This window comes from Lactuca serriola, chromosome 1 (genome assembly GCF_051521515.1).
Source record: "Lactuca serriola cultivar US96UC23 chromosome 1, Lser_US96UC23_V15, whole genome shotgun sequence".
In the NCBI taxonomy this organism is placed as follows: domain Eukaryota; kingdom Viridiplantae; phylum Streptophyta; class Magnoliopsida; order Asterales; family Asteraceae; genus Lactuca; species Lactuca serriola.
Genome location: NC_136408.1, coordinates 10,876,613 through 10,901,323, shown reverse-complemented (window position 1 = coordinate 10,901,323; position 24,711 = coordinate 10,876,613). Strand labels below are relative to the sequence as shown.

Here is a 24,711-nt window from a genome sequence, read left to right as displayed (position 1 = left end):
CCGTGGGTCCAAATACCCCATCCCTAGGCTACGTACTACTAATATATAATCCATTCAAGAGAGAAAGAAATAACAATAATAATAACTCATTAACTTTGACCTCAAGTATTAAGGACTTATATGCATTAAAATGCAAGCAATTAGAACTCAAGGAAAGTATAATTTCTTTGACGTCCTAAGTTATGTGTTATTTCTTTATTAAATCAAAAATTAAGAATCATATATACCTTACCAAGTCTTTGCCTTGGCTAACTCCACAAAAAAGGACACCTTAATTGGTGAATATCATCTATTATTGTAACAAACCAATTTAAACTTTTGATGACGATCAAGAAAATTTTCCAAGCAAATGCATCAATAAACCAACATAACATCTTAGTCTTTACCCATGTTTGAACCAAAAACTGGAAATGATTCCCAAGTGCAACAGGAACATCTTTGAAAAAAAAAAAAATCAACCACTATTAATGGCTATGAAAGTCAGCAATCTTCTAAAATTAAGTCCTCAATGTTAGTAAAGCCATTGTAATCAACTAATCATCATCTCCTAACTCATGACAATCCGGCTATGTGATCATCTCCATTTATGGGCATCCTTGAAGAGACTCGTGAGGCAGTTTTACGCATTTAATCTTTTCTAAAGATTTTTTCACAAATTCTCCATTGAGATTAATGCACAAACACTGACACAAGTCAAGTAGTTCGAGCTTCGGACATCCATCCAGAATGGCTTGCAACCTGTTATTTGACATGATGTGTCCAATGAGTTGAAGGTGCTTTAACTCGGGTAAGTTTTCTCCAATAGCAGTAGCTATCCCATCACCGCAATGCCAGACCAGGTCATAATTTATTTTCAGTGTTGTTAGCATGGGGCAAAAACAGCCGGCAGCAACAATTACTTTGTGTGAGATGTATGTTACGTAGAGACTAAGTTCCTCCAATAATGGAAATTTCTTCAAAGATTCAGCCCACTTTTCATTAACTTTACCATAGCAAAATGCCAATGATCAAGACGTCTAAGCTGACTTGATCTGTTAAAAAGAACAAAAACAAGATCATGCAGTGGTTGGTTCTTTTGATTTGATTCCCAAGTATGCTAAAGCTAAAATATGAATAATCAAGTCATACCTATCAGCAATATACTCAGGAAGCTACTTGTTGACAAAATCACAAACGGTGATATCAATTAATTGGCCTTGGCTTCGATCAACAGCATGCTTACACATCTCCTGCATCAGGAACCTTCCATTGCTATTTACATCTTTAAAATTATTCTCCATATTAATGACCCTCCACATTGCAGGGTCCTTGAAGATTTTATGCCATGTAGTGCAAACTTTCTGAGCATTCTCAAGTATGTCATAAACACCAACTCTATATAGAATATTGGTTATTACATCATATGGAAGCTCCAACCAATTCCTTTTCTGTTCCTTCTCCTGCCATTGCTGTCTTGAATTTAAAAAGAACTTCAAATTCCTGGGTTTTTGTCGATTTCATTTTGACTGGCATGTACATATGCAATTATAATAACATTCTAGAAATGAGAAAATAATGTCTAACAAATATATCAAATGAACCTAAATGCATTAGTTTATCTATAACAACAACATGCAATTTGCATAAAAATATGTAGTAGTTAGTTTGAAAACTGTAAAATCAAGTGTCAATATAGGGGGGTTTTTATAAATACAAACCGTTAGCATTTGTTCTCCATACCCACTTTGGAGAATATGATTCAATGCCTTCATGCAAAGAAGTAGGATATAAAGAATAACGAATGAGTGGAATTATCAAGAATCAGAATGAAAAATCAAGAAACCCTAGAATTGAATGAAGAAATCGTCGATTTAAACTAAAGTATTTTAAAATAAACCTACCTCATGTTTGAAGAAAAAGAATCGTATCACTGATTTCAGATAACTGTTGGCAACCGTGTGGAATACGGATGCAAATATATAGAAACTGCACGAAATATTGTTGGGCTAGCCTGGTCCATCGTCGCAACCCCCAGAAAATCTTTTTAACATATTTTCGGGTTTGTAAACCAATTTATCCGGTCGGATCCAATCCAATAACATTAGATAACTTTTTAATAAGTTAAATATTATACAAGAACAATGATGATTTGTCAAGTAAATATATAAAGATACACACTTTGATACTACAGATTTTATAAGATTTTCAAACATCTAACAAAAATCTAGAATATTATTCCTAAACGATTTAATCTTCAGTTATCATTTCTTCAATGTTCAGTAAAAGTTTCTTTAAATTTTATCTTCAGTTATCAATATCGGATTTTTTTTTTGTCAATTTTATATAAATCAATACCAACGTCATTTTTATTTATACTTATGGCTGTACTTTTTAGATCAATAAATCTTCTTCCAGCTCAACAATTCTCTCTCGAGATATGTGTGATGATTCATTTCACTACTATCGAAATGGTCCTTCAAGCAAAGCATACATAATTATTATATATACACATGTTCATCCAAAACCGCTGTTATTTCACCATCTCCTAAACGATGGCAGGGTCGGCTATGGGTTCATCAACAAAAACATATCGACATCCTTCAAGGGAATCATAGGGAAGTTTTACACATTTAATCTTTTCTAAACATTTTTTCACAAGGTCTTCCTCAGGATCAATGTACACGCACTGACGCAAGTCGAGTAATTCAAGGTGACGACATCCATCCAGAATGGCTTGCAACCCGGTATTTGTCATGAAGCTTCCAATGAGTTCAAGGTGCTTTAACTTAGGTAAGTTTTTTCCAATAGCAACAGCTATCACATTACCACAAGGAGCTACCATTTCATCATTTATTTTCAGTGTTGTTAGCATTGGGCAAAAACGACCAGCAGCAACAATAACTCCTGTTGAAATGTCTGTTAGGTAGATACTAAGTTCCTCCAATAATGGAAATTTCCTCAAAGATCCTGCCCAGCTTTCATAAGTTTCTCCATAACAATATACGAATTCAAGACGTCTAAGCTGACTTGCTCTGTTAAAAGGAACAAAAACAAAAAAAAAAAAAAAAAAAAAAAAATCAAGATCATGCAGTGGTTCTTTTCAAGAATGTAACTATAAAAAGATGTGAACAAAGCTGAAATGTGAATAATCAAGTAAGATATATAGTCACATACCTATCAGAAATATATCGAAGAAGCTGAGGATTAGCAAAATCCTCAATGGTGATATCAACCAACTGGCCTTGGCTTCTATTTACGGCATGTTTACACATCTTCTGCATCAGGGGCCTTCCATTTTTATGATAAAAAACATTGTACATATTAATGACCCTCCACATGGCAGTGTCCTTGCAGATATTACGCCAAGTAGTGCAAACTTTCTGGGCATTCAGAAGTATGTCACAAACACCAACTCTGTATAGGATGTTGGCCATTACATCATATGGGAGCTCCAACCAGTTCCTTGTTTGTTGCTTCAACTCCCATTGTTGTTTTGAATTTAAAACGAACTTCAACTTCATAGTGGAAAAGGATTTCTCAGAGTCTAACAAATATACCAAATGAACCAAAATGTTTTAGTTTGCCAACCGATAACAATAACATGCAATATGCATAACAACAATAATAATAATAATACAGCATAGGATTGTGCAACATTAATTTGACTACTGGATGTTTTATATAAATACACAACCTTAAATCAAGTGTTAATATACGGGGAATCTAATAAACACAAATGGAACAAAAATTGATTTAGCAATTGAGCTTATATGACCAGTATGCTTCGATGCTTTCATCAAAAAAAAGAAAGGATATAATTAACGATGAATGGAAGCATAATAGAACAGGTTGTAATGAAAAATCTAAAAACCCTAGAACTACCCAACTTGGAAAAATAAAGAAATCCCTGATTAAATATTGTTAGGAAAATAGTCAATAAGCATCTACATAATTAAAATAATACTGTCAAGAGAGATTAGGCATACTATCAATAAATTAAAATCAAAGATTGAATGTCTCAATTTGTAAATTGGTAATTGCAGAAAGTGCAAGATAGAAAAAACATCCATACTGCGAATAAAATTATGACGAAAAAATTAGATGCAAAAAATTAGTAAATCCACTATATATAGGTTAATAATAAAAGTCTGAAAACTTACAATTAACACGGCCACATGAAATATAAAGACTTGGAATAAATTAGAAAAAACGAAAGTCTAAAAACAGAATTAACAATACAACCACAATTACCTTTGAGAAATAGATTTAAGGCGCCAACGATTGAACCGAGTCAATAAGCGGCGAGGCCGATTGTTTGTAGGACACGTGGTGGCCGATGGGAGCAGTTAGTGGCAACGGAAATTGAATTATGTAGGCCGTAGCCGTAGAATTCGCCAACAAAATCTGGTTTTCTTTTATATTTTATCATGTTTCTATAGGTTTATAGTTAGTAGGATAGTTATTGATTAGAAAGTGTTTAAATTCTGATTGGATAAGAAACCATATTGTTTGATTGCACATCTGACAGACGTGCATATCGATACAAAATGACCATTTTACTCTGATACTCTATACAGTGATAGATGGAGTTGCTGAATAATTATAAAAATATTATTGTCATACTAGTATTTGTTATAAAAATATTACCTTACACTCGTTCCAAACCGACATCCTAAAACATAAATATTCAACTAATTTAAATCATCACAAAATTATAAAGTTTTTTTTGAAAGAGAAAAAAACTTGTTTGTAGAACATCCCATCCATGTCAATGATCTTCAAATAATTCATTAAGAACATTTGCCAATGACAAAATCACCAATTTTGATTTTCGGTTCCAATACTCCTTCGTTTTTGTTTCATCTTTTGGTTTTGTTCACTAAAGTTCCTTCGCTTTCAGTTCATATGCATCAAGAACCAAATTTTGACTTTTCAATTCTATTTTGACTTCACAATTCACTGAATCCATAAATCACAACAACCATGTTGGAATCCATATGTCTTCGTTACTGACCAAACATATCAACGACATCATCTCCTTTAATAAACATCGAAAAGCAATCTTCCAATAATTTTTCAGATCAAACACAACACAATCAAATCTCCATGAACATCGATTGTTTTCTAGTAAAAATCGTCAAAATTATCATCGATTTCATATAATCATTTTTCTTCAAATTGAGTTCCAGATCAAAACAGTTCCTCGATCATTAATCAGTGATTCTAATCACAATTGATACAAAGTAATCAATTTCTTAAAATAAATTGATATCAATACCAAATTGAGATCGATATTTTTAAGGGATTAAAGTAGGATCAAGATGTAAGGGCTCGATCGAACAGGAAGCAAGAATGAATCCTTATCCGATTGAGCACGAATACAACCAATTAATCGTTACAGTGAGAATCGTGATTTTGCCATGAATAATCAATCGAGATCAATCTCTAAAAGATGGAGAAACGTGGATAAGTAGATACAGATACAAGAGAAGGGCAAATAAGAGAACGAAGTTTCAATCAACAAGTTTTTTCTAGATGACTCAGTCAGACATTCCTAACCGAGTAAGATGCAGCTGAGGAAGATATCAAACGTACCCAGCTGACCGAGTCAACCAAATAGGTCTGACTCGACTGGGTCAACATTAAATCAAACAAGGCCTCAGTCGGTCTATGTTTTGAAAGTTTGGACCGGTCGTTTTATCGATGGTTCAATCGTTTCGACTGGTAGGATTGATTCAGAAAACATTATTATTACATCATAATTAATTTTATAATTATAAAATATAAGAAATATAAAAACAACATCAAAATATCATGAAACACATTCTTCTTTGACTTATTTTTTCTATTGATTTATTCGATACAAATAAAACACAAAGAACAAATTGTCGGTATTGTTAGCAATCGTTAAAAAGTAAAAAACCTATCAAGACCGATTTTGAGGATTTAAATTTTTCTCAAATGTCCTCGACAATCCAGAAAAATGACCATTTATAAGTTTTTTTTTTTAAATAAATATATATACATATATAAAATAAATAAATAAAATTGGCCCCAAAAAATTTAGGCTTCAACTGCCCACTTTGACAGTCCCTCTGCGTCCCCCATGAAACCTATAGCTTTAAAAAAGAAAAATGAAGTGGTTGGACCAATTTGTTGGACCGTTTTTCGTGAACCAACCAGTCTAGTGGTTCAATTACAAATTGTTTGTGGGGTCAAAAAACTAGTAATCTGATAAGTTTCCGGTTCAACCTGTTGAAACGGACGGTCTAGTTCGGTATTTCAAAACCATGTTTTCTATATCATTATATCGTCTTCTAGCTCGACAATTCTATCTTAAAATGTTTGTGATGAATTGCTCACCATCAAAAAGGTCCTTCAGGCAAATACATTATACATATATGTCCACAGGTTCATTCAAGACCTTTGTTAGATTGTTTCCTTTGTCATAGATTGCCCCAATTTTGCCTTATCATTCATAAACTACAATGCTAGTTTGGAATGGTAGTAAATCATCTATCATGGCTGCTAAAATCAAAGGTAACCTTAATTTCCTTTGATGCCACCAAGTTATCATACTTATCGAGTCATGTTGGCTAAAAAGTTTTTTTAATACATAAGCGCATAATTTTCTCGACTTAATTTGCCATTCTAAACCGTGGTAGTTGAAGTTACACCAAAAAGGAGTTCTATATCCTAAAAAAAGAACAATAATGAACCTTTGAGAGTCAAGCTTGATTATTGGTTATAAGTGTTTACTATGTTATACTCATAATACAAAATTAAGCCCTTAATTCTACCTTCTATTCAATAATATTAAGTCCACCTTCTATTCAAGAGCTTAATTATGATGCAAATAGAGCACCACTGTAACATACACGTTCTAAAATTTTGTATTGTTATTATTAAAAGTGAATAAAATTGAGTGTTGAGTTCTAACAGATAGTTTTCACTAGAAATGAAGTAAAACTACATTTAGAATCACTCAGAAAATGTTGGAAGTCTTATGAGATTCCAATTAAAAGTCAAATAGTGAAATTTAGCGAAAATATAAAATTTGAAATAATTAAAATTTTATTATTGAAAGTTGTAGATAAGCTCGTTAGAAACATTTAGGCGAAAACCTCGTCGAAATCCGAGTTATAACGAAGAAGTTATGACCAATCGAAGATCCGCGACAAAACCGACACGGCGCCGAATGACGTAAAAAGTGAGTTTTTGATAAACTACTTTTTATCCTTAGTATTCTAAATGAAATTCGTAGTATTCGTTAAACCGAGAAGTTCGATAAAAAAAACGCCAAAATCTGACTTTGTATGAGGAAGTTATGATTTTTCGAAGTTTCAGCTTAGCAGTAGACAACTAAAAACTCGAATTTTAGATCGAGTGATTTTTTAGCCAACACAACCTAAACGAGAACTGAAGATCTCGTCATTAGTAGTACAACGGTAAAAAGTCTGACGAAAACGGATGTCGAATGAAGAAGTTATGAATTTTTAACGGATTTTCCTGTCCCGGTCTGTTAAAAATAATAATATTAAAATTAAAGTCAAAATTAGCCGACGAAGTCTAAATGAAAGTTGTAGAGCATAATTTTAGCTACGCGTGCATATAAAGAACGTCAAAAACGGAGCTCGTATGCGAAAGTTATGGATTTTAGAAGTTTTGGGTTCAATTTCCGAGAATTTCGCATGGTTGGTGTTCGGCCACGTCACCCTCGTCCGGATCTCGCCCCGTGTCCGCCTTGTGTCCGAAGCAGCTTAGTCATCCGAGCAGCTGGCAACGCGTGTCGCAACCCCCTCGCACCAAAGGCTCGGCCAATCCGAGATCGCCACCTGCCCTTCCCGTGTTGACCTGCGAAGCGAGCCACCTGGAGGCTCGCATGCGAGCCACGTGCTTGCTTCTGATTGCTCCGGATCCGAGCCCTCTCGCCTATAAATAGGGAGCATGCGAGCCTTCCCGGGTAATTTTAGAAAATTGCCATTTTTGGCCCCTTTTTCCATATTTTGATTGTTTTCACTTCCCCCGAAGCCCCGGTACTGATTCCAAAGCCCAAAACATGCCCCGAGACCCCCGAGAAGCCCGAAAAATTTATCTTTTCGGTTTTGAAGCTCTACCTTCGCAGAGCCCGGTTTTCAACGACGAAAGTCATATTTAGAGCCGAATTACTGCCCAAATTAATATTTTAGCAGTCGGTTATTTAACTGTGAGTTCAATATATAGGAACAATTATATGTTATGTGTTATATGTACTATGTGCTTTTCAGTGTTATTATTCTAAGTTATTTTCACGTGTTATTTTTATTCGCTATTTTTAATAGTAAAGTTATACCTTTGACCATGTGATCAGTGAAAGGACTTAGATTCACGGTGGTACTGGTATGTAGCCTCTGGCCATGTAGAACATGTCTCGTAAGAGAATGACATCTATTCTATGGCATTGGCAAAAGGTTAGATAGGAATGGTATGTAGCCTCTGACCATGTAGAGCATAACTCCGTAAGAGAATGAACTCTATTCTATGGTATTGGCAAATGGTTAGATAGGGCTATAAGCTTGAAATCTACCAAAATGTTAATCAGAAATTATATGTCTTCTGTATCATTTGGGCCAAAGCTTTATTGATGCATATCAAGTATTGAAATCGTTATGTCTCATTGATCGTAAATCTTTGAATCAAATCTTGAGTTGATATTGAAAGCCTGACATATGATACGCCATATGCTATTGTTGTTCTTGTTCCCTTTTGCTTCTGTCATATTGGTATATATAAGGCATAAGATTATATTGTATCTATTTATTGAATTCACTAAGCGTTATCGCTTATCCCTCTCAATGTCTAACAATTGCAGGTGATGAGTATCAAATATAGTTTTATACTGCTGAAAGATTTAGAATAGTTAATATTATTTCTCTGTATTTTAATGTTCAAGTATGTATATGAATAGTAGATTCCTGGGTAGATATAAAATGTAATAAAACTTAGTCGGTTTGTATCCGATCTTTTGTAATCACTTTATTAATATAAAATATTGTTTTATAAATATTCATGTAGCATGTTTTGAGGAAGTAACTTAACAACAAGGTTCTAAAAGGCGTGAGACGTGGTGTGGCGACAAGGCCAAGCCTCAAGCTTAACAAGTTAAGGCGAGCCATGACGTTTTTCAAGGCGTGATGTAAGGCGGCGATTTTGTATTAATTTATAATTATATTACCGCATAAATATAAATTTATATCAAATATACCTAGTTTTTAGAAGTGTTATATGAACAACTAATAACAAAAAGTTAATAAAAAACACAATACTTATATGTACGATTAGAAAAGGTATAAAAAAGAGCAAAAAAACATGTCTCAAACGAAAAAAACACGCGTCATAATACGCCATAACGCGCCATGGCACGCCATATCACGCCTTGCCACGCGCCACGCCTAACAGCAACGTTATGAAACTTTTCGTAACGGCGATGCCGCACCTCACGCCATGGCGCACTTTTTAGAACACTGCTTAAGAATAATGTTGGAATAGTATGAAAGTTTGGGTCTTTCAGAAATATGAAAGTTGGGGTCTTTCAACCACTATCTTCATTGTTGTGAAGAATGTTACTGAAGCATAAGTTGTCATATTAATGAGATAGAAGTTTAAGACTATGTGTAAAAATTATAAAAATACAGGTTTCATGTATAATGTTGTCCACATGCCATGCTTTCAATGCTATTTATACCATAATGCTTAGAATAAAATATATATTTTACAAGTCCTCAATGTCAGAGAAGTCATCGTAATCATCATCTGATTTCACTATCTCTTAATCGCACATATCCATAATATATGGACATCCTTCAATAGATTCGTGGGGAAGTTTTACACATTTAATCTTTTCTAAAGATTTTTTCCCAAACTCTCCCTTGCGGTTAATGTTCAAACAATGACAATGACGCAAGTCGAGTAGTTCAAGTTGGCTACATCCATCCAAAATGGCTTGGTACCCGGTATTTGACAATTGACATGAATTGTCCAATGAGTTCAAGGTGTTTTAACTTAGGTAATTTTTTTTCAATAGCAAAAGCTATGTCATTACCGAAACGTCTGCCCTGTTCATAATTTATTTTCAATGTTGACAACCTAGGGCAACAACGGTCGGCAGTTATAATAGCTCCATGTGAGATGTCTGTTAGGTAGAGACTAAGTTCCCCCAATAATGGAAATTTCTTCAAAAAAGCAACCCAGTTTTCACAAATGTCACCACCCACGAATTCAAGACGTTTAAACTGACTTGATCTATTAGAAAGAACAAAATTAATAAAAAGCAAGATCATCCGGTGGTTCCTGTGTGTATGCAACCATAAAAAGATATGAATTGAATAATAAAGTCATATACACCTGTTAGCAATATACTCAAGAAGCTCCTCGTTGACAAAATCACAAATGGTGATATCAACTAATTGGCCTTGGCTTCAATCAACAACATGCTTACACATCTCCTGCATCACAGACCTTCCATTTCTATTTTTATATTTAAAAATATTCTCCATATTAATGACCCTCCACACGACAGGGTCCTTGCAGATTTTATGCCAAGTAGTGCAAACTTTCTGGGCTTTCTCAAGTATGTCATAAACACCTACTTTGTATAGAATATTAGCCATTACATCATGAGGAAGATCCAGCCAATTCCTTGTTTGTTGCTTCACCTCCCATTGCTTCTTTGAATTTAAAACGAATTTCAATTTCATAGTGAAAAAAGATTTCACAGTGTCTAACAAATATATCAAATGAACCAAAATGTTTTAGTTTGCCAATCAATAACAACAACATGCAATATGCATAATAAAATAATATACCATAGGATATATTATGCAACATTAGTTTCACATTTGGATGTTTCATATGAATGCGCAATATAAAATCAAGTCATACATACTTATAAAGCTAACATTTTTCCTTGAACCTCATGCATTTGAAACCCCCATAAAAATTTGCAAACACCTCATGCATTTGAAACCTTCTATTTTAATGAACACCACTCAAAAGTCTCTTAATAATGATCAACAATTCAAAGGTTTTATAACTTATATAATATATTTAATAAACAATTAATGGATACTCTACTATAAAAAGGTCAATCTTTTTGAGTAAACACATAAATACAAATCACATACAAAATTTACAAAGAAAACAAGTTTAAAGGTTTTTGTGTTGGTTTGAGGGCTTTGAACAAATTTTCGGGCCATGTTATTATGTTGATGTTTTTAATTTGTAAGTTTGTTATGTACTAATTCTTTTTTGTATTTTCTTGATTTAAGTCTTTTTTTAAGAATATCATTGTATGTTGTGCTTGAAATTTTAATGTAAATTAGATTAGATTCATGTTATTGATCATATGTTATGGAAGGTGATCTATATGATATTTAATTAACTATTTTATACATGTTTGTATGTTCATGATGCTTCAAAACAATAATTCATTAAAAATCATGGATATGTCATATTATCCATGTAAGCTTTTTTTAAAATACAAATTTTCTATCTTATCACTTCATATTTTAGTGTATGTTTAACATTTTAATTGTAATAATAAGTGCATTTTAAAAGTTTCTTTCACTTATTAATAATAACAAGTGGTTTTAAAATTAATAAGCAATAATTATAAATAATAAAATCAAATTACATGGATATGTCATATTATCCATGCAATTCTCTTTTGAAATGCAAATTGTTTATCTTATCACTTTATTAATTAGTGTATGTTTCACATTTTAATAATAATATTAAGTGTTTCTTAAAAGTCTTCTTTAACTTATTATTAATAATAAGTGGTTTAAATATAACGAATAACAATTTTAAATGATAATAATATCAAATTATAATCTACATTTAGCTATAAATAAATTGTATTTTAAATGAGTATCATTACTGAAATTAGAAAATGATCGCATAAGTAAAAATATAACTAATCAATAATAATAATTGTTAAAATAATACTAAATAGATAATTATATTTAATTCTATTAATGGGGAATGTTGGTTGATGTCAATAAATATTATTGTTCAAAATAATAGAGATCATATATATATATATATATATATATATATATATATATATATATATATATATATATATATATATCAATGTAAAAATATCATCTCAAAGTTAATGTCAATAACATAACCATTTTAAACACATATTTTTCAATATTTTTACAATATATTTTTAATCTTCGTTGCGCAACGCGCGAGAATTCGTCTAGTTTCAATATATTAGGAATCTAATAAACACAAATACAACAAAAACTGATTTAGCAATTGTGCTCCATATCCGTTTATGACAAACATGGTTTAATGCCTTAGAAATAAATTGTACGACAGTGCTGTTATTTAAAAAGAATTTATGATATGATGCCTATATATTCTTCTATGTGGTGTCCATTAACTTGCTTCTTTATTTTTTTTTTCTAGCTCCCGATCTTCTTTCATCCATCTTATTCAAGCTCGACACACATTACAATAGCTTCTCTTGTTTTCCTTTTACTTTACTCTCTAATTAGTTAAGGGTTAGTTTTTGAATTGAATAAAAAGGTGTAAGTATGTCTCTCTCACAATGTGAGTGGTAATTATATAAAAACTGCACCATTACAGCAGTCACAAGAATATGTAAAATCAAATACTATATTGTTATCTCGTTGATACTGCAGGGACAAACAAAATCAAACCCTAACAAATAAGCCATTAAACAAGATATTAAGGCAAGTAATTAAAAAAATTATATTGCCAATCCGCCCATCCATTCATCAAATCTCTAAATATTATTAAAAGAGAAACCTTATAACATCATCTAAAACAATCTGAGCCGTTGATTGTGTTTGCTTTATAGGTTTTACACCCTTAGATCAATTTGCTTATGTCACCTTGATCAAACAAGAAGTCAACCCGTTATATTAGGAAATTAAATATAGGAATTGAATGAAAATGATACTTGAATTCTTTCCAAACTTACAACTACAAAATTGGTTCCTTATTAATGTAAACCTTAAATTTAGGTTCTATTTCCATTCAAAATTGCTTTCCAAATATATTATATGTTTAAATCTTGGAAACTATTAATTTCAAATTTCAAAAGTTTCGGATATTATTATAAACCAATACACTTTGAAGCATGATATCTTTTATTCTAAGTTTAAATGGGATTTCAATTGATTACCAGCTAATTTTCATCATATTCACTTGTATATATATTTCAAACCTTTTTAATAATCGATTTACACAAACATTATGTCATAATTCCTTCGCAGAAAACAAATGCAAAAAAACTTCAACCTTCCCATCAGTCGGATTAGTCGAATAAATGTATGTACTTCTTCGTTAAATCATTTTAATCTATAAGTTTGATATTATTTTCGAATTTATATGTTTTTACTCATTCGTATGTTTCTTTGTTGAATACTTATAATTTGGATGTATAATGTTGTTTTTGATGTTGTGTTTGGTTCTTGGTTCCATATTTTTAATCGGTAACTATGATCCTATTTTCGAAAACAGTAAACTCAATGTTAAAATTGGATGTTATATATAATGAAATTATGATGTTAAAATTGGTTCTTGTTTTAGTTTCTATAATCTCTAAATATTATTATACTTATATATTAAAAGGCATGATGTTTAAGAACAGTATCTTATGACATCATCTAAAACAATCTGAGCTATTGATTGTGTTTTATTTATAGGTTTTACACCCTTAGATCAATTTGTTTACGTCACATTGATTAAACAAAAAGTCGACCCGTTATATTAGTAAATTAAATGTAGGAATTGAATGAAAATGATACTTGAATTCTTTCCAAACTTACAACTAAAAAATTGGTTCCTTATTAATGTAAACCTTAAATTTAAGCTCTATTTCCGTTCAAAATTGCTTTCCAAATATATTATATGTTGAAATCTCGGAAACTATTAATTTCAAATTTCAAAAGTTTCGGATATTATTATGAACCAATACACTTTGAAGCATGATATCTTCTATTTTAAGTTTAAATGGATTTCAATTGATTACCTACTAATTTTCATCATGTTGACTTGTATATATATTTCAAACCTTTTTAATAATCAATTTACACAGACATTATGTCATAATTCCTCCGCAAAAAATAAATGCAAAAAAACTTCAACCTTCCCATCAGTCTGATTAGTTGAATAAATGTATGTGCTTCTTCCTTTATTCCTTTTAATCTGTAAGTTTGATATTGTTTTCGAATTTATATGTTTTTACTCATTCGTATGATTCTTTGTTGAATACTTATAATTTGGATGTATAATGTTGTTTTTGAATTTTTTTTTTTTTTTGATGTTGTGTTTGGTTCTTGGTTCCATCTTTTTAATCGGTAACTATGATCATTTTTTCGAAAATAGTAAACTCAATGTTAAAATTGGATGTTATATATAATGAAATTATGATGTTACATGTGTGTGTATACCTTTGTAAAAAATCAATAGACAAGACAAGAGATGACATGACATAATATAACAGACGGGTTGTACTTAGACATGAAATCCCTCATTAGAAAGTTTTCTTATGTCTCCGGTAGTAACAGAATAACAATAAGAAATATACCATCTTAACAATTGATGTGATCTTTAAAGTTAAATATAAGCATCTTGTAAATGATGAAAATAGGCTCCCGTATTCTTTGTTCAAAAAAAATCGGTACCATACATGGGTAGGTAAGAATGCACGGTATGATAGAAGTGTGTACTCAACTAGAGTCAGCATTTGACCCTAAAACACCAAAAACACCCCTCATAATTTTCTGAAAAAAAAAATCAGGTATACTCAAGGACCAAAAATGTAATTTACTCTAAACTTATGTAATATATATATATATATATATATATATATATATATATATATATATATATATATAACTTTTGTTGTTATGCTATATGGTTTTTAGTTTTGGTTCAAAGGCAAAATGGTCATTTAAAAAAAAACTAACAGTTAGGCTGTTAACTTAGGCAATCATAAAAGTTTTGTGAAACAAGGTCCAAAAACTACAACCTGATTCTTTTAGGAACCAAAACCGACAACTAAACAAAGGGACCAAATATGTAAATTACTAAAAATAAATGAAAAAACTTTTGTTTATACTGATCCCCCCCCCCCCCACACACACACACAGTTTTGAGGTCATGGTGGTGGATAGAGCTTCATCATTTATGCCTCTAATTTGCTCTTTGCCTTATAGTAACGAATGTTCTTTGCTACCACTGGATCATTTCTTGCACGTTCAGGATGCATTGATATAATCCCTGTTGTATTTCAAATTCAATAACAAAATTGTAATTGATTAATTACTCATTAAAATTAATAAATTATAAATTTATCTCACTTCCTGCTCATCCAAGTTTTCTCATTGCTATAGCATCAAGAAGTTGATCATATCACACATTTTTCTTAATAAGAAACACTAATATCAATAAAAAAAAAGCTATTTAATTTTGTAATAAAGTTGAATTAAAAAATAAGTAAATAAATAAATAAGAAGAAGAAGAACCTTGTATTACCATCATATTTTATGTTTGACATCATCATCATATTTAAATCCTCCCATAATTTGAGGCATTGTGATTAACCAAAATGCAACAATGTTTGGATCTTTCATGCTATCAATAATATGTTTAAACACAAAAACAGATGTTTTGAAGTATTGAAGTGAGACAATTGTTACAAGAGGAAAATTGGTAGAATCGTAATTGACATTTACCTCATAAGGGATTTTTGTTTTTTTTCATTATGTTGTAAGCTTTGCATGGAGGCTCGATGATCTGCAAAATAAATAAAACTAAGGGCGTGTTTCTTTTTTCCTTTATTAAACTCTGTAGTGAATGAATATATGGATAAAATGTTCTATCCTTAAAGATTGTAGATAAAGATGGAAAATAAAACGCAATGGATTATGAGAAATCACAAAAAATAAGAACCAAACCTAGGAACCAACATCAAACAAAAACCCTACTTTCTTTACTTCAAAAAAAATCAACGTACCTGCACATACTAAAAACCGTAGAACAAATTTCACAAAAAAAATGTTATTTCATAAAAAAAAGGAGTCTGAAAAAAAAAGATGGTGGTAAACCGAAGAAGGCATATCAAAATCAATAAAAAAACGAAGATATAAACATAAATGATGGACTTGATAAATGCTTTATGTCATAGTTATCCATAAAATAAAAAAGAAGTTATCAATGAATCTTAACATTGTCGATGATAGTGACAACGACTCAGATTAAGGAAAAAAAGATCTGATATTAGAGATGAAGTGGAAGGGGATGATTAGCTTCGTTGCAGATTTATTGGTTATAGTTTCTTTGTGGGGGGTTTTATGTGGTTCATTTTGAAGGAACATAAATAAGTTGCTATTTTTTTAAATAAACAGTTATATTTCGCAATATAGCTATAAAATAACAATATATTTTGAAAGTACATTGTCAAATGTTGGATTATACTTGTTTAGACCCATTTTCACGCATGGTTGGCTGTATATAGTTGTTTTCTGTGTCACAAGTAAAAAATGTTTGAAGATACTTATATGTGACAATCAAGGTCATTGAACTAATAAAACAAAAATATTGTCTATAAAGAGGTCCTTCAACGCTATATATATTAACATATTTTAGTGTAATTTCTACACATTTCAATAATATCAATAACCTTGTTTTTTTATAATTATTTTGTAATATCTATATAAATTTATATTTTATTTATGTGTTCCCCGCGTTTAATGCGAGTCATAATCTAATATTGTTACCAAAATAGCCGATAAGCAACTAAATATTACAAAATAATACTACCAAGAGAATATAATAAACGTCTAAAAACTAACAATAAACACAGCCATATGAAAGAAATATAAAGAATTTGAATAAATTATATAAACCGAAAGTCTAAAAAGACGATTAACAAATACAACGATAAAAGCGAGTGGAAAGGCGGTAATTGAATTAAGTTGGCATTGAGGTTATGTGGGTCGAACGTAGGCGTAGAATTCGGGAAACCAACTAAAGCTCTTTAAAGCCCAATTTACTACAAGCCCATTAAATTTCGCATTTGGGCTATATGGATTTACACTTATATGGATGATTTAAGTTGAAGAATGTGGGATACTTATACGCATTTGGGCTATATGGATTTACACTTATAGGCTTGCACAAAAAAACCGGTTCAAGATCCGAACTGGTCACTGAACCGGTCCACTATGAACCGAACCGATTTAAGAACCGAACCGTCGGTTTGAACTCGTTTGAGATTTTAGGCATTGAAACCGGTTTAGAACCGGTTTAATAACCGTGAACCGGTAGTCAAACCGATCAAACCGGTTTAGAACCGATTGAACCGGTGTAACCGGTTTAGATAGGTTCGAGTTTAATAATGACGGAACCGGTTTAAAGTTGAACCGGTTTTACTATTCACGAATCGGAACCGAACCGGTTTTCTGAACCGGTTCGGTTTGAAAAAAAAACGGTTTGCTCACCCCTAGATACTCCTTCACGAATTACTAAATTAGCAAACTCTTTTTTATTTTTTCACTAACGTGATATTTATTACACTCATTCTTATAAATAAATTGTTTAACAAAATAAAATATTTTCTTGAAATATTTTTTGGATTTCACATTTATTCTTCAAATTCAAAAATAATTTTTTTCTGTTCGGAATTCAAAATATTTTTTTTTCTCCCAATCAATATTATATATTAATAACTATATAAACTTACATCAACATAACTTTCAAATGATCTATTTGATTAAGCAACAACTACAGGTCTTTTTGAGTGAATGTCAAATGATATCTCTTGGATTCACATAATTCTTTACGTATTTTGATTGATCATTGTTTATTTTGTTAAAATAATTCAGAGTACTACATGTCATATTTTGGCTTATGCGCGTTTTTATTTAATTCCTTAACTATTAGTAGATAAGAATAAGTCAAGGTCATGTAGGTTATTGTCCCCTGGTCTCTAGCTAGCAGTTGCTATTTTTTAGCAAAGTTTTTTGTTTAAATAATCAGGTATGTACGAGGTGTTTGTATCCTCTTTTCTCTTCCAGTTTATGAATAAGAAATTTGCAACTTTCTGCCTCTGCCCTGTGATTTACTTTCTTGTCTCATTTCTCTTTTAACTCTGCCCACTTTGATATTCAACTTTTGTCCCCTATTGTGTTACTTTCTGCATTAAAGACACAAATACCCCTGTAAAAGGCCAACACTTGGTATCAGAGCAAAGCCTGGTGTATGCCAAAGTACCAACCACGTAAAGAAATGACAGGAAACAATGGAAATGGTGAGAAGGAAGGCTTGGTTACTCTCCACTATCCAATGTTGTCAAGAAGTAACTACTCTGCTTGGGCTATCAAGATGAGGGAGTGGAACCCAGGACATCAAATATTATGGTAGAAGTGAAGAAGGATAAGATGGCACTTGTAACCATCTATCAAGGAATACCAGAAGACCTTCTACTATCCTTAGTTGAGAAGAAAACAACCAAAGAAGCTTGGGAAGCATTAAAAACAATGTTTATGGGAGCAGATAGAGTCAAGACTGCAAGAATTCAGACGTTGAAGACTAAATTTGAGGCATTGAGTATGAAGGAATCAGAAGGTGTGGATGAGTTTGCTGTGAAGGTGATCAACATAGTGAGCACTTTGCACACTCTAGGGGATACCATAGAAGAGTCATATTTGGGGACTTAGAAACAATGTCAGTTGAGGAAGTGATTGGAAGACTGAAACCCTATGAAGAGAGGATGAAAGGTCACGGATAGAGTGATGAAAGGAAACTTCTTTTGACTCATAAAGAATGGTCAGAGAGGAACAAGAAGAAAACAGATGGAGAAACCAAGCAGAAGTCAAATATGGGTAGTATTGGAAACTCACGTGGTCGAGGCAAAGGCAGAGGTAGGACTGGTGGTCGTGGTAGAGGGGGTTCATATCATCAAAAGGAAGGGAATCACCAAGCATCTGGCAGCCAAGACAAGAGTAGAATCCAATGTTACAACTACCATGAGTCTGGACACTATGCAACTGAGTGTAAGAATCCCAGAAGAGAAAGAAATCAAGAAATCAATATGATACAAGACCATGAACCCGCTTTGCTTCTATCAACCTTCGAACATGGTGAAGTGTTTCTCAATGAAGAAAATGTGACCCCACAGTTAAGATCACAAGGTGACACCTTCAACCAGTCAAGTATATGGTATCTAGACACAGGGGCTAGTAATCACATGACTGGAGATAAGTGCAAGTTTAGAAATCTGAATGAGTCAATTCAAGGATATGTGAAGTTTGGGAATGAAGCAAAAGTTCGAATTGAAGGAAAGGGCTAAATTGTCTTTCAGTGCAAGGATGGAAGCCAATGAAAACTTGATGAGGTATATTACATTCCAGACTTATGTAGTAATATAATAAGTTTGGGACAATTGGCAGAAGGTGGAGATGAAATAAGAATCAAGGATCCATTTTTATGGATCCATGATGTTACTGGGAGACTGTTGATGAAGGTTAGAAGGTCCTCAAATAGACTCTATATAATAGAGTTGGAAGAGGTCAAAGGAATATGCTTGATAGCAAAATTTAGTGACCCATCGTGGCTGTGGCACATGAGAATGGGTCATGTTAACTTCAACTCAATGAAGTATATGCAGGAGAAGAAATTAATAGAAGGAATGCCAAAGATGACCATTCTATCACAGCCATGTGAAGGGTGCCTAGTGGGAAAGCAAGTAAGAAAACCATTCCCCTCACACTCTAATTATACAACAAAGAAAAGACTAGAGCTAGTTCATGGTGATCTTTGTGGCCCTGTTTCACCTCCTACACCATCAGGGAACCGTTACTTCATGCTACTTGTTGATGACTATAACAGAGTAATGTGGGCTTATTTGCTAAAGTCAAAAGACGAGGCCTTTGAATCCTTTAAGAACTTCAGAAGGAAGGTAGAAGTAGAGACTGGGGAAAAGCTGAAGATGTTCAGAACAGACTGTGGTGGTGAATTTTTGTCAAACAAATTCACCACATATTGCAATGAAAGAGGATTGAAGAGACAATATACATCTCCATTCTCTCCACAACAAAACAGGGTTGTGGAGAGAAGGAATCGAACGGTATTAGAAATGGTCAGATGTAACTTTAAGACTATGAGGATGCTAGATAGTTTGTGGGGTGAAGCTGTAACTCATTCAGTTTATGTCCTAAATAGGGCACACATGAAAGCATTAAAAGACTTGACTCCCTATGAGATGTGGACTGGAAGAAAACCGAATTTAGAACACCTTAGGGTGTTGGGCTATTTCGCACATATGAGAATCGCAAAAGTTCATCTAAAGAAGTTAGATGAGAGGAATATGCGACAGGTTCATCTGGGAATTGAAAAGGGAACAAAGGCATATAGATTGCTGGACCCGGATACTGGAAGAATACATGTGAATAGAGATGCAATCTTCGACGAACAGCAAAGATGGATGTGGGAGAACAGCTCACAGGTTAAAGCGACTCTAGGGATAATGTTTACCGTCGAAGGCTTTGACCTCGATGAGGTCTACGCTGAAGAACTCGATTGGGAGTCGGGTACCCCACAACAAGAAATTGGGTCACCTCCAAGTAACGATGCGTGGGCTGAAGACTCTCAGCCCATTAATTCTGAAGTCAACTCACAATCAAGCCCACATGACTCGCCTATTGACACACCGGATACACCTAATTCACCCAGTACTCCAAATGCCCCAATTTCGATCACATCTCCCAACACTGCCTCAAGCTCCACAGGCGGTGGTGCTCCAAAACGATACCGACTTCTCAAAGATTTGTACGATCAAACAGAAGAAATCGAACTCCCTGAAGAACTGTTAATGATCCGAAGTGATGAAGAACCAGTCTCGTATACAGATGCTAGTAAAAGAAAGGAATGGGTAAGAGCTATGGACTCAGAATTGGCATCAATTGAAAAGAATAAAACAAGGAGTCTGGTGAATCTTCCAAAGGGTTGAAAGACGATTGGATTAAAGCTAGAATTGTGGCAAAGGGCTATGTCCAGAAATACGGAGTTGATTATGATGAGGTTTTCGTACCAGTTGCAAGGATCGAAACGGTATGCGTGATTCTTGCCCTAGCAGGTTCAAATGGATGGAGAGTTCACCACCTTGATGTAAAATCAACCTTCCTAAATGGCAAATTGGAGGAGGAAGTGTATGTGACAACCCGAAATTTCCATTATGTACAAACCATATCCAGCCAATAGAAGTAGAACAGTTACAGTGAATCTCCAGACTTTTGGGTATAAGTTTGAGTATTCCAGGTTTTACCCTTAAGGAGATATCAGGAGAGATGATGCACTAGGGTATTGTGCAACTCTATTATTCCAAAACTCTAGGATATTAGGGTTCAATGCAGGAATAAAAATATTTTCTGCCAAAAATCCCAGGAGTATATATAGGATTCTGAGCCATATTATTTCATTAGTTACATTTCCAACTAGAGAAAAGCCGAATTCTCTCTCAAGGATCTTCGGACTTTCGTTCCGGAAAGTGAGTACTTCTATCTAGTGTTGTTTTAAAGCTTCTTATATGCTTAATACACTAGAAATCATAGGAAAACACTGAGATCTGAGAGTTTACCGCCCAAGAACACCTTGGGGAGTAAACTCTTTTATAAGGGCCAAAGTGTGCCCAATGTCCCTCCAAACCTTAGAACTAAACCTAGAGACTACCCATGGCTTGTTAGACATCAAAAACATTATGAATCAAGGACTAGAAGTGAGTTCACGGCCAAGGATGTTCTTGGGCCGTGAACTCCATTTTAAGGTGCCAAAACACCCTAAAAGACTTCCTTAAGCCAAGAGACTAGTTTAGACATGTACCATAATGTGTTCAGGACTATCAAACACCATTAGAACACCAAGAGTAAGGTGTTCATGGCCCAAGAAGTTCCAGGGCCGTGAAATCCAAACATTAGGGCCAAAAGGTGCTATAACCTCTTCTAAAGCCTTGTACAATAGCCTAGTTTAGTTCCTAGTTAAATTAGGGACTTAAAAACACCAAAAACACAAATCCAAGGGAGATTACAGCCGTAATCTCCATGAGATTTGGTCCCAGGGCCGTAAACTCCTAAAAGGAGTTATATAATGCCGTAAACTCTTCCATAGACCAAGCCATTAAGTAGAAATGCTTCTTAGGGTCTTGTAGAGCATCAAACACAGAATGGTCACCTAAGTATGAGCTTACGGCCGTAAACTCATGAGTTTATGACCGTAAACTCATTTGGTAGTGTCTTTAGGGCCGTGAACTTCATGGTGGAGTTTTCCTTGAGCCCTACACATAATAGCTTCCCCTACAAACACTTAGATGCAATCCTAGAGGCTAATAACACTCGATAAAGGTGTTTAGCATGTCCTAGGGTGTCTTGACTTGTTTATTAGTTGTTTATAGACTAATTTGTTACATATATGTGATATTATATGTTAACTTGGATCATAGAGTGTGTTCAAGACTTCACTTGACACCTAACAGTCCTACCTCTTCAGTTCATCCGTATCACCCACAACAGGTGAGTTCATACCCCTTAATCAACGTTTTAAATGTTTTTAAATGCTTTATGGGGGGGGGGGGATACAAGTAGAATCATGCTACTTATTATATCAATCACATGTGATTAATAAGCAGCATTCAAATGATTTACTATTCATTAGCCATTTTACCAAACAGTTTCCTTCAAATGATTTTCATAAATACTTTATATGTTTAAAACTCCTTATTAAACTGTACATTTTACTCTGTATGTTTCATTTCAAACTCATTTACAATTGTGTTTCAAAAAAATGTTTCTTTATACTTAAACTGTTTTATCAAACCCATGCTTTCAAACCGTTTTATAGATTGACACCAAGTCGATCTTTTCTTAGATAGTAATTATTTTCAAAGTTTTTACAAAACTTATTTTATGATTTTATATTATTAATTGCATGCCTCTATATGTATAGTTATATAAGAAATGTTTAAAAGACTTAGGAAGGCTATCCACCCTATTTCCTTTTCGCGCTTGAGATGTGGTCTGGTGGGACATCGGATATCCGTCCGAAGGTTGTTTAAATTTTAGTTATATATCATATGTACATATATAATCATAAAGGTCCTTCCAGTTTATCCAATGCCCTTGGGTAGCAAGGGTATACTTCCATGTTCATACGTACCAGTTATATTACTAGTAAGCTACCATATGGGTAGTTTAGGAAGATACTAGAACTATTACTAGAACGCGATATCATACAATGAGTCAGTTCATTCATGAGATAATTCTTGCTAGATAGAGAGAACATACATTACAGCTAGTACACACAGTACATTAATATACATGCTAGATAGAGAGAGAACACACATTACAGCTAGCACGCGTAGAACATCACAATACATTACTATACATGCTAGATAGAGAGAGAACACACATTACAGCTAGCACACATAAAACATCACAGTACATTACTATACTATTACATAGATATGTTTACATGATTACGCTTACATGAGTGCGGTTACATATATACGTTTACATGAGTACGCTTACATATACGATAATAGGACATACGTCACTAGGTGCTATAGCATAGAGCAAGTTCATGATCTAACTATACCGATGAATCGCAACGCATTGTGATAGTTATATCGGGTATACATGATCATAGTAATGTGGATGTTCACGGCATGCAAATATGCATGGGCATGTAAAGGTCCCAAAATCCCTTTGACAGGGGAGCGTCCAGCCTGGGATCTAGCCATCACATTATGCCTTATCCCTCAAATAAGGCAATAGGAGTACAGAAGTAGTCACTTATCACAAATACTACAATACTTATAAGAATTACCCTAGACTTAAGGTAATTAGTACGGTTGTAGTTCGACACTACACCATAGTACTATTTCATTTTCCCATTACATTCACTTCGTGAACATTCACACAACGCACGGTAATGTAGAAACTATATTTTTGGTTAATGATAGTCAGATTTGGGAAAATACACACTCTTACAAGAGCCACACACACAGAAACTAGATGCCTTGGTAGAAGGATACGATTAGTAGGAAACATAGGGCTTCCTAGGATCATACAAAACATTTTCATTACTTACAGTTCATATACATTTTCAATACTTACAATTCATATACATACAAATTAAGACACTAAAATACTTATGATCACACCAGCTTTAAAGCTGATACTCTCTTTCAAAATAACTTGTATCCTCAGGTCAACCATAGACATGTACCGATGCAAGGTTCAGGGAAGATGGTGCTCGTTCAAGACGTATCATTCATTTTGATTTATTCTTTAGTGTCTATTATAATTTGACAGAACACACTTGTATTAAAATTATATTATTAATGCAATGGATGATGTTGTTGCTTGTTTACTACTTTTCATTGTTGTGATACTGTACATGACGTCCTCCGCCCCAGAACGTTTCCGCCGTTCTTGGTTTTGGGGTGTGACAGATTGGTATCAGAGCATTGTTTATAGTGAATTAAGTATATCAACCCATAAAAGATATACTAACTATAAATACATAGGGATTAAGAATACTCTGACCAAGAGTTTATACGTTAAATAGTAAAATATTTAATTTAGTATACGTGCCTGCATTCATACTAAAATCAGTGTCACTAGGACAGTACAAAAGAATTACGATTGTTGGGCA

The 24,711-nt window shown here is 33.3% G+C and overlaps 1 protein-coding gene and 1 long non-coding RNA gene across 2 annotated transcripts; both read right to left on the bottom strand.

Moving 5' to 3' along the window:
- Nucleotides 1–345: 345 nt before the first annotated feature.
- Nucleotides 346–1,999, bottom strand: LOC145067503 (uncharacterized). The gene is made up of 3 exons (XR_013688848.1): nt 1,881–1,999; nt 1,129–1,505; nt 346–1,031 (listed from the first exon to the last, which is right to left on the bottom strand). It is a non-coding gene; the product is annotated as an uncharacterized LOC145067503 (long non-coding RNA).
- Nucleotides 2,000–2,455: 456 nt separating this feature from the next.
- On the bottom strand, nt 2,456–4,155 carry LOC145067496 (putative F-box/LRR-repeat protein 9). Its single transcript, XM_079014629.1, has 2 exons — nt 3,154–4,155; nt 2,456–3,011 (listed from the first exon to the last, which is right to left on the bottom strand). The coding sequence occupies exons 1-2, from the start codon at nt 3,498–3,500 to the stop codon at nt 2,525–2,527; spliced, it is 834 nt and encodes a 277-aa protein (XP_078870755.1). The 5' UTR covers nt 3,501–4,155; the 3' UTR covers nt 2,456–2,524.
- Between the last annotated feature and the right edge of the window lie 20,556 nt (nt 4,156–24,711).

Excerpts from the sequence above, each read along its gene's own strand:
- LOC145067496 (XM_079014629.1), bottom strand. The coding sequence starts at position 3,500 with ATGAAGTTGAAGTTCGTTTTAAATTCAAAACAACAATGGGAGTTGAAG. Across the intron at positions 3,012-3,153 it reads CTTCGATATATTTCTGATAG|AGCAAGTCAGCTTAGACGTC; the intron begins GTATGTGACTAT and ends TCCTTTTAACAG.